This window comes from Siphateles boraxobius, unplaced genomic scaffold (genome assembly GCF_051911475.1).
Source record: "Siphateles boraxobius isolate OS27281-9 unplaced genomic scaffold, OSU_SipBor_1 6, whole genome shotgun sequence".
Classification (NCBI taxonomy): Eukaryota; Metazoa; Chordata; class Actinopteri; order Cypriniformes; family Leuciscidae; genus Siphateles; species Siphateles boraxobius.
The window spans coordinates 13,208,024-13,226,445 of NW_027509186.1; the positions used below are offsets into that span (position 1 = coordinate 13,208,024).

At 38.4% G+C, this 18,422-nt stretch overlaps 1 protein-coding gene across 3 annotated transcripts in view; it reads right to left on the reverse strand.

The window, feature by feature from the left end:
* The window catches only part of fat3a (FAT atypical cadherin 3a), a 168,838-nt gene that overhangs the window by 41,860 nt on the left and 108,556 nt on the right, over positions 1-18,422 (reverse strand). For 2 of the 3 annotated variants that reach the window (XM_077207755.1, XM_077207754.1), the window contains exons 7-11: positions 17,206-17,419; positions 10,075-10,214; positions 6,337-6,612; positions 4,563-4,773; positions 40-4,149 (exon numbers count right to left, since the gene is read on the reverse strand). In XM_077207755.1, the coding sequence (XP_077063870.1) occupies positions 40-4,149; positions 4,563-4,773; positions 6,337-6,612; positions 10,075-10,214; positions 17,206-17,419 (4,951 nt within the window). Of the gene's footprint in view, positions 1-39; positions 4,150-4,562; positions 4,774-6,336; positions 6,613-10,074; positions 10,215-15,209; positions 15,279-17,205; positions 17,420-18,422 lie in introns of all 3 variants that reach the window. The other variant, XM_077207753.1, reaches the window with a different exon arrangement.

The window sequence follows — 18,422 nt, forward strand, 5'->3', positions numbered from 1 at the left end:
CAGTTAACATAATTTTTTGCCAGTTACAAAAGTTCTTACCTGTAATATGATAGGTAACCTGTCGGTTTCCAGGTGAGCTGTCATTGTCCCGTGTGTTAAGTACTGCCACCACTTCACCAGGTGCATCACTCTCCCGTACGCTTCCGAAGTAACGGGGCTGAAGAAACTGCGGTACGTTGTCATTGGAGTCACTCACTGCTATAGTTATAGTAGTTGAGGACGACTGACTAGCAGGATCTCCAAGGTCAAATGCCCAGACTGTAAGACTGTGGGCTGGGCTCTGTTCATGGTCCAGGCCTTTCAGAGTCGATATCCAACCAGAGCTGCTGTCAATTGTAAAGTAGGCACCATGCTCTTCAATGTCCTCACCGCCAGAGCCACCAAGCAACCCAGGTGGAGCAAGACTGTATGTCACCTGACCATTAGCTGCCCAATCAGGATCCAAAGCTCGCACTTGAAGAATCCTGGTTCCAGGAGAAAGACCCTCTGTGACTGACGCCTCATAGATATCTGACTCAAATGCAGGTTTGTTATCATTGACATCTTGTACTTTGACCTCCACATCCACAGCCGAAACAGCATCCAACCGTCCCTGCTGCAAGATTGCAATCACTTTAAAATGATAGGCCTGTGTCAGCTCTCGGTCCAGTGCTTTGTCTAGTTTGATAGTGCCACTTTCTTTGTCTACCACAAACACTCCATCACTGTTACTCTCTGGAGTCTGTCCGATCACCGCTGAGAAGCTTACTGGTAAGGAAGAGTGGCTAGTCGAGGTGTGTAGATGCACCGCACCCAGCAAGGAACCAATGGGCATGTCCTCTGGCACAGTAAAGGAGAATTGTGGTTGGCTGAATGAAGGTATGTGCGCATCAGCTGACAAAACATGTATGTAGACTGACACAAGGGAATGTTTAACAGGTGCACCTCCATCAGAGGCTTTAACGAAAAAGGATAGTACAGACCCACGCAAAGAGGCAAAGTTGCCTTTGGTGACAACCCAGCCACTGTCTGGGTCGATATCCAGAAGTTCAGTAACCTGCAGGCTGGCCTCACTGTACAGACTGTAGCTCACTTGTCCATTGGCACCTTGATCTACATCCCAAGCTTGCACTTGCATCACAAGGGTACCTGGTTCAACCTCAGACCGCACACTTGCATGGTATTCTGAGGCGCTAAAAAGTGGAGTGTTGTCGTTTTCGTCTAGTACAGTGACCCGGACACTACAATATCCAGATCGGCCACCTGCATCCACAGCCGAAATGGACAGCACCATCTCACTTCGTTCTTCCCGGTCCAGACGCTCAAGAGTCATAATTTGTCCACTGCCATCAATACTGAACAAGTCTCGAGCAGAATCTGAGAGCAGCACATACCTCACATCCCCAAACGGTCCAGGATCAGAATCTTGTGCCCTGATTGCGATGACCATTGATCCCACTGGCGCATTTTCCCTTACATCAGCCTCGTACATGCCCTGGGTGAACTGGGGGGCGTGCAGATTAGCTCGCTCTACTCTAACATGCACTTGCGCCGTACTGGTAAAGACACCATCTGAAACACTTACGTTCAGGGTTATGGCGGAAGGCATGCGCTGCATGCGTCGCTGGCCACTCAGGGTGAGGACACCAGAGGCGGCATCTATCTCAAACAGCATCCTTTCGTTTCCAGACACCAGGCCATACTGCAAGCGCTCTGCGTCTGAGCGGTCTGCGTCAGAGGCCTGTATGCATGTTACAAAGTGCCCTCTGGGTGCCAACTCATTGATTGAGGCTTCATATAGCAGTTGGTTAAACACTGGAGCGTTGTCATTGGTGTCCGTGACATCGACTGTGACCCACACTTCGCTGCTCAGAGGGGGAAAGCCATTATCTGTTGCCTTGACAAGAAACACATAACGCTGGATGGTCTCATGGTCCAGGGAGCGAGCGGTCAGAATTAGACCACTGCTGCTGTCAATGTGGAAGTGGTCAGTGCTGTTGGTATGGTCTGGAATGATTTGGTACCGTATAGCTGCATTTTTTTTGGAGTCGCTGTCCGTTGCGAGCACCTGCAAGGCTGCAGTGCCAATCATGGCAGTTTCTGAAATGACGGCTTTGTACGAGGGCCGCTCAAACACTGGAGGGTTGTCATTGACATCCAAAATAGTAACTTCAACGTCCACTTCTGCACGAGCCCCTGTGAGGCAGTCCGTTGCTCTAACAATGAGTCTGTGGACAGGGCTGGTCTCATAGTCGAGGGCAGAGATGACACTAATGACCCCTGTGTCAAATCCAATGGAGAAGAGTGTTCCAGGGTCACCATGCTTGATTGTGTAAAGGACACTCTGGCCTTCAGGGCTGCTGGCATTTATTCCCAGAATTGGAGTCCATACTGGTATATCTTCGCTCACTTTTACCGAGTAGAATGGTCGGTCGAATACTGGCATCGCTCTGTTTACCACTGTAACAGGAAAGGTGACTGAAGAGGACAGAGGTGGTGTTCCCATGTCACGGGCGAACACCAGAACCTGATATTCCACACTGGAGAGATCCGCCTCGAAAGCTCTCCGTAACCGAAGCTCGCCGCTCACACGGTCCATCTCGAAATGTCCCAGTTCATCCTGTAGAAAGAAGCTGACCACTCCATTTTGTCCTTTGTCTCGGTCCACTGCCGTCACTTGAAATATTGCAGTCCCAGGCTCCGCTTCTACTTGCACAGCAGCATAGTATGGCAATCCAACAAAAACTGGAGCGTTGTCGTTGACATCGGTGACTTGAACTCGGACCAGCGCCCTTGCGACACGAAGACGATCTTCCTCACGTCCCGCTTGTACCAAAAGTCCATATTCCTCCTTCTCCTCCCTGTCCAACGGGACTCCAACAGTTTCAATGGCACCAGAAGTTGGCCTGATGCGAAATTTCCCTCCTGCATTCAGCAAAGTATAGCGCAGTGGTTCATTCAACTTGTTCCCTAGTGCTGTTACCACAGCAACTGTTGTTATATTGCCATTGTTCTCCTCAATGTTGGAATTGTAGGCATTTTGAGTAAAAGCCAGCCCACTGTCCAGAGCCTCATGCACGAGGACGGTAACCAGAGCGGTGCTAGAGAAGCGTCCGTCTGAAACGCGGATGTTAAAGCGAAATCGTTCTTTGCTAAATGTACTGTTTCTCACAGTCAACAGTCCAGTACATGCCTCAATGCTGAAATGTTCTAAGCTGCCGTCTGTCAATGAGTAGGTGAGCTCTGACTGGCCATTACCATCAGGATCAGTAGCAAAAACTTGTAGGGCTTCTACACCTTCATAAGTTGGGAGCAGAAGGACAGCTTCATAGGAATCCTGGGAAAATTTAGGTGGACAGTCGTTAACATCTTGCACCTCAATAGTCACTTCTGCAGGCCGCTCAGCTGAGAGCTGAGGATTCCCACTGTCTCGGACATTAACATGGAAACGAAATGTAGGTGTGGTTTCATGGTCAAGTGGAGCAATTGTCCTTATGGATCCAGTCCCGGCATCTACTGCAAAGAAGCGCCTAGCAGATTCTTCCATGATCTGGTAAACTAACAGGGCATTATGGTTGCGGTCAGCATCGGTTGCTCGTATGACCAGTGGTTGACCGTTGTCACTCTGCACAACACTGTTAAGCCCAGCGCCTTCACTGATACTTCCATGGTAATGCAGCTGTTGGAACACCGGGGTGTTGTCGTTTTGGTCGAGAACTGTAACTGTTATTGTAGCATTTGAGGCCTGTCCAGCCATGTTGCTTGCAGTGACTATTAGCACGTAGGAAGAAACTGTCTCAAAGTCCAGTGATTTCTGTGTAGTGATCACTCCACTGTACTGGTTGATGCGGAATGTCCTATGACCATTGCCGTGGCGAATATCGTAGGTAAGGGTGGATAGACCTAGAGCGTTTACTGTGATGACTGAAGCTCCTATGGCAACACCTTCTGATATCTCCGCCTGATATTCACTTTGGGGAAATTTGGGACCAGCATTATCGGATAAGGTGACTGCAATCCGGACGACAGCTGTTGAAGATAGTGCTGGAGAACCATTATCAGTTGCTTTGACAGACAAGACGTAGTGACCAATGTTTGACAGCTCCAGTTCCCGAGCCAATGAGATGATGCCCAAAACAGGATCAATCCGGAATGTGTTCCCTGTGTTCCCTACATTGAAAGATAAAAAAAGAGTGTAAAAAAATAAGATCTTACAAATATGCAGCTATTAAAATTGCAGCTTTTTCAAAAATTGATCCAAGTATGCTGGCTTTTCCTTCACAGTCCAACTTTCCATTAAAAATAAAATAATAATATTTTTAGTTGGTAAAGAAATTCATATGTTTATGAATTATGGTTTATGGCTTATGTCTATTGATCTATGTTTACTGGTCCGAGTCATACTCTTGAGCACAGATTTATTCAATAAAGCAAATAAAAATAAAAATGATTGGTAATAAGTTACAGTATATGTAAACACAATTTACATTTATTATTAATTTATCATGAGACAAATTTAGTCAAGTGTGTCCATTTTGTGAAGTATGTCCAGACTTTGGTAGTGTATGTGAGCGTGTGCATACCTGAGTCGACACTGTAGCTGATTTGTGCATTCTGGCCCTTGTCCTTATCGAGTGCAGTCACAGTAAGAACAGCCGATCCCAGAGCAGCTGATTCATACACCTGTCCATCATACATCACCATGGTGAAAAGAGGGGCGTGGTCGTTCACATCCTCCACACTGATCAGGACACGAGCAAGGCTACGTCTGTACGGGAATTCTTGATCTTTCACCTAGTATGGAAAAAAAAGCAAGAGTGATGGAGAGAAATAAAGAAAGAGGTAGGTTAGAAACAAAAATGAATTCCTTGTCTGAGACAGATAGCCATATCCAACACAAACAAAGAGTATTACACACACACACACACACACACACACACACACACACACACACTTACACACTTACACTTACACTTACACACACACACACACACACACACACACACACACACACACACACACACACACACACACACACACACACACACACACACACACACACACACACACACACACACACACACACACACACGCCAAACTCAAACTCGCTCACTGCCAGACGGAGTGGATAACATCTCTCTCTGGATTATAATAACAAATTTCATCTGTTTGCAGGCAGCAGGAATATCCATATGCTTATTAGATATGACACTCACTGTCTCTCACCCACGTCAGGGGAGTGCGGAAACAAGGAGTGATACAGATCAGATCAATAATTAGATCACAGTGGAGAAATGACAGGTGCAGACAACATTAAACTAGTGACGACTGCCAAAGCACAAGGAGCAATCTCCTGTTCCTGTCATACCTGCACTCAAGCATGGAGAGCATTAAAGAGAGAGAGGAGGGAGGTCTGTGGGAATGTACACTACCAACACTAATCATATACCTCTCCTGTTTTATCTATCTATTGAGTCACATTATTCATATAAAATAAAATAAAATAAAATGATTTATATCTATTTATCTATGAGGCTGCTTACTGGTCCAAGTCTTTATACTTTCTATTGAAAACAGATTAATTAAAGCAAGTAAAGAACTTCAAAAAATAAATTAAATTAAATCATAAATTAAAATAAAATAAAAGAGAATAATGATTTATATCTATTTATCTATGTGGCTGCTTACTGGTCCAAGTCTTTATACTTTATATTGAAAACAGATTAATTAAAGAAAGTAAAAGAACTTAAAAAAAATAAAATAATACATTTAAAAAAATGATTTATATCTACTTATCTATGAGGCTGCTTATTGGTCCAAGTCTTTATACTTTCTATTGAAAACTTATAAATAAAGAAAGTAAAAAACTTTAAAAAATAAATAAAATAAAATAATAAAATAAAATAAAATAGAATAATGGTTTACATCTATTTATCTATGAGGCTGCTTACTGGTCCAAGTCTTCATACTTTCTATTGAAAACAGATTAATTAAAGAAAGTAAAGAATTATAAAAAAAATAATTAAATAAAAGTACATTAAATCAAAATAAAAGAGAATAATGATTTATATTTATTTATCTATGCGGCTGCTTACTGGTCCAAGTCTTTACACTTTATATTGAAAACAGATTAATTAAAGAAAGTAAAAAACTTTAAAAAATAAATAAAATAAAATAATAAAATAAAATAAAATAGAATAATGGTTTACATCTATTTATCTATGAGGCTGCTTATTGGTCCAAGTCTTTATACTTTATATTGAAAACATATTAATTAAAGAAATTAATGTCACCATAACTTTTGTGCAGTATTTTCGTAATATCTATGCGATAATGAAGAAAGCCTGGTCTGATTACCATGATGGTGAGGATGTGCTGTGTTCGGCTCTCGTGGTCCAGTCTGCGAGCCGTGTAGATGACGCCGCTGTTAGGGTCGATGCGGAAGAGGCGCATGCTGCTGGGGTCAACGCTGCTCTGGAGGCTAAAGGTCAAACGGTGACGCTCGTCGCGGTCAGATGCCAACACCTGGACCACCTCTGTATCCGGGAGCGTGTCCTCTGTGATTGTGATGTCATAGGTGGGCTGGGAAAAAACTGGTGGGTTGTCGTTGTTGTCCAAAACAGTAATCTGGACCTGTAAAAAAGACAGGAGGTCAACATGAAATATAGTGCAAAAGTGCCCGCCCCCTTTTTTAGATGCGCTGGTTCCGGAAGTATTTTTTTCCATTCATTTTTCCCATAGGGATTTTAAAATGGTCTTTGTTAAAGAGCCATGAACCAAGCCAAATCCGCTACGAGGTGAATCACAAAATCGGACAAAAAGACAAAGGTACAAGACTGTGAACTTAACGGCTTTAGTGAGGGACGGAACTACAATCCCATGAAGCATTGCAAACAGCATAATTGAATTACAAACGATGGAGGAATATCAAACTACACATTTACAAATGTTGATTATATGTATACAAACAATACATTTTAAGTTTATTGCAAAATATGCATATTTATACAAACATTTAAGTATTTTGAGAGCGTAGAGAGATCGACTCGATTACATCATTCGCATTGCTTCATGGGAGTGGGCGGAGCTAACAAGATCTTTTTTCGACTCTAATTTTCTGTACAGAATCATGGGTAATGTAGTTTTTCACCAGGAATTCCACGGTTAAACAAGATTATTTAAAAATTATCAGAAGCAAATACCATTGATTCACAAACTCTAACAGCAGCTCTTTAAAAGTGTAGAAGCTATTGTTAAAAATCAACTTCCTTATGGAGAGAATAAAATGAGTTTTTAATTCCGGAAACCCGACTGTTGCACTCCATTGTACTTTCTTAGTACCAGTGTTGTTATTGTCAATGTTGTCTAAAACTATTAAAAACTGCTTTCAGTATGAAAAATTTAAACGAAAGTTAGAAATGTTTTAGTTGAAATACTAAAATTACTAAAACTAAAGTGAATATTACAAAGCTAATAAGAATATAAAAAAAACTAAAAAAATTAGAAAAGAAACACAATTACTATAAGAAAGTTAATCTGAAAATATAAAAAATAAAAGTTTATTCAAAATATGAATACATACTAGAATAGTATAGAAATAATTCTAAAATAACACTCAAATTCATGGTCATATTCTGAATGATTCACCTTCCACATTGTGCACATTTGAACAAACTAAGCAACGAAGAAGCCTCGTTTTTTATTGACTTGACAAGTCAGAAAGTCACATGACTTGTTCACAAACACGCACCATGAGAGTCTGAACAAATCGAAGTTGAATGCTGAACACTGCCTGAAATGCAATTGTCTGACTCAAGTACTCAGCTGTCGCTAACTTGTATAAATAACCACAGCAGTCGTCGGAGCATGCAGGCAGTGTGAGCACACACAAATGTGTGTGTGTGTGTGTGTGTGTGTGTGTCTGTGATCGAACCGCGTCGGCTCACTCGGCTGATCTAATTATAAAGTAATAACAGACGTGTACTTCCGTCTCACACTCGCCCTTGCGGAGACATGCTGAGAATCATCTGTGTGTGTGTGTGTGTGTGTGTGTGTGTGTGTGTGTGTGTGTGTGTGTGTGTGTGTGTGTTTGTCGCAGACTGTGAATGAAGGTGTATTTGTGTATGAAAGTAAGTGAGAGAGATGGTGCTTTCTAAATAGAGAACAAGTCTTCGAGAAGAATACAATCGCTTTCATCATTACAATTTCCCTTCCATTTGTCCCTTCTTTGACCCTCTCTTTGTTCACGTGTGTGTGTGTGTGTCAGTTTTGTATTTTTAAATGAGTGCATTTGCATGTAACAGAGAGTGTGTCCACAAAAGTGTTGTTTAATAAGCAGTTGACTGAATTTTAATTAGTTATCTTTTGTGTTTACGTTCTTGTGCACGAGTGTGTATTAATTGACTTTGTGTAAGTTATATAGTGAGTGAATAAACTGAATAAATGTGACTGCGCTTCACCCCAAACACTGCGGCAGCTTCTACTACGGATCGATCATTCATTTTTCCTCACTCTCCCACATTTTTTTTCCTTTCGGGATTGATCGTGTCCTTTAAACTCTGACCTTCATGCACATATTACACAGCGAAGACTCGTATCTATGGCAACGAAGCGATCAATCCGATGGGACCTTGACATCAGGGATAGGCAATCTGAACGATGACAGACGCTATCAATCATTCTCTCACCATCAAACATTAACATCAATCATCGACTAAACAGCTGCTGTCAGGAGGACACACACTGTAAGTCTGATTCAAATCCTGCTTCCCTGCACATCAAAAGTGCCTAAAAGATAGGAAGAAACATTATGCTGCCTTTTAAGATCGAATTCTAATGAAGAATCACAAGCTCAGTGAAAAAATAAAAAATGGTATAGGAGTGGAGAAAAATGCTGATTATAAATATGAATGAATATAAATATTTTATTATGAATAAAATATGAATTAATAATAATATGAATTATATTAACACTATAATATTAATACAAATATTGGCATATGAGTAGAGAGCAATGTTTATTATAAATATTAATGAATTAAATATGACATTTATTAATTAAATATAAACAAACATTTATATAAATAAAATATTAATTATACATATATATATATATATATATAATATGCATGCTGACTATACATATTCATTAATATAAATACATTAATATGAATTTATATAAATAATTATATTGACACAATATTAATATTAAAATTGTCATATGAGTAGGAAGCAATGTTGATTATAAATATTAATTAATATAAACAAATATCTATATAAATACAATATTAACCATATTATTCTATAATATAAAATAATAATATAAAATATTGGTGTATGAGAGGAGAGACATGCTGACTATAAATATTATTTAATATAAATATATAAACATGAATATAAATACAATATGTATTATATTAATATATAATAATAAAAATGTTGGTGTATGAGAGGAGACATGTTGACTATAAATATTAATTCATAGAAAAACATTAATATTAATTTATATAGATTAAATATTAATTATATTAACAAAATATTAATATAAAATATTGGCATATGAGTAGAAAGCAATGCTGATTATAAATATTAAATAATATAAATAAACATTTATATAAATAAAATATGAATAATATTATTCTATAATATATAATAATATAAAATATTGGTGTATGAGAGGAGAGACATGCTGACTATAAATATAATTTAATATAATACATTAGTACGAATTTATTTAAATAAAATAAAAATGATATTAACATAATTTTAATATAAAATATTGGCATATGAGACATGATGATTATAAATATTAAATAATATAAGTATATAAATAGTAACTAATATAACTATATAAATATCAATATTTATATTAATATAAAATATTGGTGTACAAATGGAGAGAAATTCTGATTACATATAATTGCATATACATATTAATTACACATTAATAAAATATTAAATAAATATACATTTGTTTACTAGTATTATGTTGTTGGAGCTGAGCATTGTGAGTATCTTAATCATGTTTGTGTCCATGAAAGTTTTTTTTTTTTTTTGTCTGTGTTTGGGAGTGTGTGTGTGTGAGTGTGTGTTTACCTGAGTGTACGCTATATTAGTCCCATCTGTAACCTCCACAGTGAGGTTGTAAAACGATCGCTGCTCGGCGTCCAGAGGTTTAGCGATGACGATAGTACCGACACCTTTCTCAACATCAAACATACTGTCCACGTCACCGCCTTACGTGAGAAGAGACAACATTATTAAACACAAGAACTCTTCATATCCCTCACACACACACACACACACACACACACACACACACACACACACACACACACACACACACACACACACACACACACACACACACACACACACACACACACACACACACACACACACACACACACACACTAATGCAATACTCTTGTACACCAAACGGGGGCGCTACAGGGTTTTAAAGTGCAAAACATAAGTAGGATGGGATTTCCTCATCATACCTACACACAAACACACACACATATGCAATGCACACATAACACACATCCGCTGTGTAACGCACATTTAAAATGCACACAACCTACATATTCATACATAAAACACACACAATAGACACACATATGCAAGATACTTTAATTCACACATACTACATTCACAACACACTCACACAAATATATGGAGACATATACACTCACATGTGTAATGTATGCATGTGTTTGTATGTGCTACTCAGAAAATGGAGGAATCCTTTTAGTCAAATACTTTTTTACATTTTTAGTCATATAATTAACATATTTTTTATATATTTTCATTATGGGCAGATATTACATATTCATTGGCCAATAATATGCATTTAATTCCCCCCATTTTGCCACACAGTATGCTATATTTATTTTTTTGGCATATATAAAGACACAGATGTGCAATATTGTTCATCCAATATCGTCAATTCTTTACAATTTTTATTTTTATTCATATAATTATTAATCACAATTTATTTATTTTAAATTATTTTAATTATCGGCTGATATTCCATATTTATTAGCCAATAACATGTATGTAATTCCCCCTATTTTAATATTACTTTTGCCTTTCTCCAGCACAACTTAAAAAGACAATTATAGACTATGGCCATTAAAAATTTAAGAATACTACTATTAAAAACATTATTAAAGAGTTCTTTCCCATTAAGAGTGCACATCTTTTTTAATGTCGGCATGAAACAGAAGTTGCGATAGTCTTTTCTTCCATGTTGTGACGTATATCAGAGTAAAACCGCTTCTCGAATAAGAACAAATGCAGGGCGGGACTTGATTTTGTCAATGGGGAATTGATTGGATGGTTGTGGTTTGCTATTGGTGGATATCATGTGAGTGACAGGTTGCCCCGCCCTCACGCCATCACTGAGCTGCAAGAGAGAGGGGAACTCATTTTGGTGAAAGATTACGAGGGTACATAAATTACAATAATGTGCACGGATTAATCAATTATAATAAATACTGCAATATTACGTAAAAAAAAAAAAAAAAAAAAAGTTTATTTTTTCATTTCATGGTACCTTTAACAAAGTAGTGTAGTATTATAGTATTGCCCATTTATCGGTTATCGCGTTAACATGGAAACAATTATTGGCTTACTGGTATCAGATTAAATTTGAATGTGTGTGCATCCCTATCTGAACTAACACAAATGAGACTTAAATTTCAGTCTGTTCCTCACACAAAACTATCATATGACTTCAGTAGACTTGGATTATATAGTGCACAACTTTTCTAGTGCTTTTATTTTTAACCCTTTCTGATACGATTTGCTTTCGTTGTATGACAAAAAGCAGCTCCACCATTGTGACTCAAATCTTTTGGGCTCCACAGAAGAAAAAAGTTACACAGGTTTGGAACGACACAAGGATGAGTAAATAATGACAGAACTGTCGTTTATAGGTGAAGTATCACTTTAGCATGTAGTTAAGGCGGTTGCATCAGTGTGTTTGAACGCCTGTGAGTGTGAACAGAGGTGAAAGTGTGTTTTGGCAGGGAGTTATGTTCCCTCTTCACACTCGTTCTACCCGGGGCGCATTAATCATCTCGTGCCGCCTGTTGCTCTAACACCTGGTGGAGAGATATACTTACACATGCATACACACACTTACACACCCTTTCATTCATCACCGTCCACCCTCGCTGTCCTCACACGCTCTCTCTCGTCTGTCAAGCTAACCCTGGGCTGACCCCTGACCTTTACCCACACTCGATTGGCTGTTTAATGACGCATTTAATCAGGCCGCACATGATAAGGCTGGGTCAACGACCGCCAGAAGGGTTTTAGGTACCTCATAAACAAAACACACACTCACATACACACATGGATGGAAGCATCACATACACACATGGACGGAAGCACGAATTAAACCATTATCGCCACTGCACATTAAACACTTAGCACACACGCATGCATACAATAAAATTACACACGCACATTTAAAACACATTTGAATTGAGACGCATGTCTCCAAATTCACATCCTAACCAATAATTTTGAAGCAATACAGCACAACACCAAGGGATGATGGGAAAGCAGAGCTAGCTGATGGTTAAACAGCAACAGAGCAACAGCAGTTCTGCTGAACTTGTAAAAAGAGAAAAACTTGAAAGAGAGAAAGACAGGAGTTGAAAGAGACAAATAGACACACAGAAAGAGAGAGATAAACATGCAAAGACAAACAGACAGAGAAAGAGAGACAAGTAGAGAGAAAGAGAGACAGGTAGAGAAAGAGAGACAGGTAGAGAGAGAAAGACAGGTAGAGAAAGAGAGACAGGTAGAGAAAGAGAGACAGGTAGAGAGAGAGAGACAGGTAGAGAGAGAAAGACGGGTAAAGAGAGAAAGACAGGTAGAGAGAGATACAGGTAGAGAAAGACAGGTAGAGAGATATAGACAGGTAGAGAGAGAAAGACAGGTGGAGAGAGAAAGACAGGTAGAGAAAGAGAGATAGTTAGAGAAAGAGAGACAGGTAGAGAGAGAAAGACAGGTAGAGAGAGATACAGGTAGAGAAAGACAGGTAGAGAAAGAGAGACAGGTAGAGAGAGAGAGACAGGTAGAGAGAGAAAGACGGGTAAAGAGAGAAAGACAGGTAGAGAGAGATACAGGTAGAGAAAGACAGGTAGAGAGATATAGACAGGTAGAGAGAGAAAGACAGGTGGAGAGAGAAAGACAGGTAGAGAAAGAGAGATAGTTAGAGAAAGAGAGACAGGTAGAGAGAGAAAGACAGGTAGAGAGAGATACAGGTAGAGAAAGACAGGTAGAGAAAGAGAGACAGGTAGAGAGATAGAGACAGGTAGAGAGAGAAAGACAGGTAGAGAAACAAACATCAGGGCTCGACAATAAGGGCTGCGCGGTGACCCGACTGACGCTCAGGAAAGTTGATGAAATTGTCAATGCGTCGACACGAAAGTTTATAATTTCCAACTGTGTTTTTAAAGGGGACCTAATATGCCTCTTTTCACAAGATTTAATATAAGTCTCTGATGTCCCCATAATGTGTCTGTAAAGTTTCAGCTCAAATTACCCTACAGATCATTTATTACAGCTTGTGAAATTTGCCCAGATTTGGGTGTGAGCAAAATCACTCCGTTTTTGTGTGTGTCCCTTTAAATGCAAATTAGCTGCTGCTCCCCGTCCCCTTTCCAGAGGGGGGCGGAGCCTTTACAGCTCCTGCTTAAAATACTCCTGTGTGGTGAAGTGCTGAGTCCCAGCGAAGTGATGAGTCCCAGCTTAGGACCCCAGTAGTATGCCTGATCTAAAACTGTTCTCGCGATTCTTAATGTAATCAATCAAACTGTAATTCATGTAATAATCTTTTTTTTTAATCATGATTATTTATATAGGTAAAGTGAAAGAAAAAGCATTTTTAGGTATGTTTTGCGACATTGTTAATTGTAATAATAATTCATTTAATTACAAGCATGTCATGTCATAATTAAAACAGAATTATGCTATCATATTTGTATCGAAGTTTTTTATCGAAACATATTGTAGATGGTGATTTTTTTTATCTCTAATCATTTCGGATAGCTTTATGCTACTATCTAAGCTAATTAAAAAAACATTAAGAACGAGAAATGTTTAATTTCACAATCTATAGCTTCGTTTATATACTAGTATATGAAATGTACAAGTTAAAAAGACATTAATGGTCGTTATAACGTAGTTCAAACGACTTGTATAATAAAGTGATATCTGATTGTAACCAGGCACTACAGCGACTATACCAATAAAACAAGCTTTGAACCAATCGGATTGCTTGGGTCCTCAGCTGGGACTCATCACTTCACCGGCAACAACAAAACTAGAGAATGTCCCCCAGCCAAAATGTCAGAAATTGTCAGTAGCGGAGTTCAGCCTTACATGTTCGATCCGGATGGAGCGACTCAGGAAGAAGTTACAACTTTTAGAAAGTAACTGGACATTTCTAAATGGTTAGTGGATACATTTATGTGAAGTTGATTCAACTCATCGACTAACATGTGTTTATCTAAAAATCTTTCAGAAACAACTTTTGTGCAAATCCAGCATCTGAACGTTTGTGAAGCAGTTCGGCGTAAAATGATTAGCAGAAATGTTGGGCGGGATCTATGCTAATAAGGGACCCAAAATTGAAAATATCCCATCATTTACTCACCCTCAAGCTTCAAGAGTTATATAAAACAAATAACCTGGCTCTTCAAAGCTTTATAATGAATGGGAGTGAATAGTAAACTTAAAGATCTGTTTATTTCATTTGTATCCGTTTTATTGTATTTATTTGCGCTATTGCTTGTAATTAATTTATTTGTTCTTATTTTAGTACTGACTGTTTACTTGTCTTTAATGACGTATTATATTTATATTTTGTGTGGTATCAACATTGAAATTGATAACTGTGATATTTCACTGGCAGCTGAAACATTGGTGTCGTGAGCCTTATTTATTAAAATACAACATATTATGGGTCAAAACAATGAAATCTATAACTTTTTTGTGTGTGTGTGTGTGTGTGTGTGTGTGTGTGTGTGTGTGTGTGTGGCATGGAAAGTAAAAATTTGAACCAAAAAATCCTTAGCGTCGGGTCCTGGACATGCAGAGAGAGAGAGAGAGAGAGAGACAGCGAGACAGAGAGAGAGAAACCACAGAAAGAAAAACTGACAGAAAGAAGAGTTAAGAGAAAGAAAAGAGTTCGGCTGAACTGGTAAAGATACCTTCTGTAGAACAGTTCCTGCCGCAAGCGGTCTGGAGAATATAGAACATCTCACGGAAAGCGCGGGGACCTTCCCATACGAAGCATTTAGAAAAAGAGAGAGAGAGTGAGACAGCCAGAGGAAGAGAGGATGGAAGAGAGAGAGAAAACAACAGAAGTAAAAAAGAGTCGAACGATAAAATAAACAAACTAGCATGAGAAGGGAGAGAAAGGGAAAGAAGAGGAGGAAAAGAGAGGCAGAGCAGCGAACGAGTGCAGAGCAGGTGCTGCTGAAGCAAACAGAAGGTATCTGAACACCAAACCACATGCGTGCTGCAATCGACTCTCTCACGGCCTGCCGTATCCACAACTACACACGTCACATGACCACTCCACATTACACTGCGATTAGCCATTCAATTTTATTTAACTTAGCTGTATTAATATTACTGTAAAACATTATTCATAGTAACACCTTTATAGTATTGTATGCATAATATAATAAAATTAATATACTGTAATATAATATAGCATAATATATTATTTTATAATAAAAAAGTACATATATTTTTTTTATCCATTTGTCTTTTTTACGATTCATTATTTAAATGTTAAGTCATTTGTTTGTGAGTATACAAACCTTAAATCACCATAGATACAGACAGCGGCAAGCAATCGCCATGGTGACCGTGGGATGGCAAAAGATAGCAGTACAACGGCACAAATCATGCAGTGATCGACAAACATTCCCAGCAACTCTAACCCGTAATATCAAAACATACGGCCTAATTAATCTATGAGTGAATTTCACCTCACTGTCATCCTAAAATCAAATTATAGATTTTTTTTTTTTATCGAAGTACGTACAAATATTTCTGAAAACACACCATCTTAAATTTTAAAAGATGATAATTTTAAACATGGTTAATCCCTGACATTTACTTGTCATAATACTTATTTGTTTTAGGATTAAACGGTTAGTTAACCCTAAAATGACAATTAAGTCATCATTTACTCACCCTGGTGTTGTTCTAATGACGTATGCCATATTCGTTCTTTTTCAGACCACAAAAGGAGATTTTTTTTTACAATTTCTGCTCACGCTCGTCTAAATAATGGCAGTAGCGTCCAATCAAATATATATGTGTCAAATATTCCAAGTGTTCTTGTGGGTATATGATTTGGTGAAAAACAAAATTAAATTTGATGTATTTAATGAAAAAAAAAAATACTTCTGTGCACAACTACACGTTCACAAAAATCTATTAGAGCCACAGATCACTCAGACTCCAGAAAAGCCACGCAAGAAATCAAGATTAATTATATGGATGAGTGTGAACGGTACATAAAAAAAAAAAAAAAGAAAATTCTACTTTTGTGGTCTGAAAAAGAAAGAAGAGCCTACAGCATTACAACACCAGGGTGAGTGACTTTGAGGCCGTGTGTCCACCAAAGCGTTTTTAGCCAGCTGAAAACGCTAGGCGCTCTGCTGAAAACATCACACATATTTTGTTTCTGTGTTGATTCTATATTAAAATGTTGACACAATGTAACGTATTTTCTCTGGCTCTTGTTTTAAATTTTGTTCCGTTATTATGCTTGTTGTTGTCATCTGTTGACGTTGAACAAGCAGAATGTGGCGGTTGGTCTGTGTGATATTTGTCCCGCCCCTCCTCCACTGTGATTGGACGGTTGGGTAAAAAGTGACAGTGATGAGCGCTGCGTTTTACTCAAAGTTGAACAATCCTCAACTCTCGGCATTCAGTAAAAAACGCTGGGCGCTCAGTGCTTCAGCGTCAAAAAAACAGTGAGTGCCTCGTTACGCTCATGGCGTTTAAAAAACGAGGCGCTCCCATTGAAAACAATTGGAAAAATACGCCAGCTGCGTGAAAAAAACGCTTCGGTAGACACACGGCCTAATACTAAAAATCCACTTTCATGGCAATTGCATATCTCGGAACAAAAGTAATCTGAATTGCATACATCATCACATTACCATAAAGCACTGGACCACTAACCTGTGATGTCAAACCACAAGGAGGCGGAGCCTTGCTGTTGGGCGGACACCACGCCGACGATGTCCGCCACTTTGTCGGTTTCCATGACGGTGAAATTGTAAAGCTGCTCGTCGAAAGCGAAAGGCACGGGGCTGGGCGGAGGACGGCGGATCCACTCGATGTGCAGACGAGCCGTCGCCCAGCGCTGAGGACGTCCATTATCCACAGCCTTCACCTGCGCCAATCAGGACGACGGGAACACAAGTGAACATTAAAAGAACTGAACTGAACTGAAAGATTGACTTAAAAATGGAGAAAATAAACCCAGTATTGACCTTTTGTTTTGAATGCAAACAAAATAACCAAACCTGTTACAAGAAGAAAAAATTGTAAATGTCAACTCCCTCATTAAGAGAATTGAGCTGCTGTACGGGTCAAGGGAGTCCCACAAGAGCTGGAAATTATTATCCAAGAGTTCATATTTCAAATCTGGTGAGACTATTTCTTGTCCTTACATCAGATCATTTATATAATTTCAGTTAAAGAAAAAAACATGCATACCATACATATACGTATATACAGTATATACAGTATATATATATATATATATATATATATATACACACAGTGATTAGCATAAGTGAACAGACCCATGCTAAAGTTGACTAAAAAGAGGAATAAAAAATAACCTTTTGGAAATTGATCTTAATGCCTTAATTTAAAAAATGAGGAAAAATCCAACCTTTAAGGACACCAATTTTCTTTGTGATTGAATAATGTATCGTAAATAAATAAATGTACTTCCTTAAAACACAGGTTGCATAAGTCAGGACACCCCTATGTTAAATTCCCATAGAGGCAGGCAGATTTTTATTTTTAAAGGCCAGTTGTTTTATGGATCCAGGATAATATGCATCCTGATAAAGTTCCCTTGGACTTTGAAATTAAAAACCCACATCATCACATCACATTCCCTTCACCATCCCTAGAGATTGAAATAACACCATGCCAATCTCTAGATATGGTGAAGGGAATGTGATGATGTGGGGATATCTTAATTCCAAAGTCCAAGTGAACTTTATGCATTATTTAATTTCATTCATTCATTTCATTTCATTCCTTTCTTTATTTCATTTCATTTCAGAATCTAATTTCAGTTCATTATTTCATTTAATTGTTTTCATTCCATTCCAATATTTCATCATTTAATTATTTCCATTATTTAATTCTTTCATTTC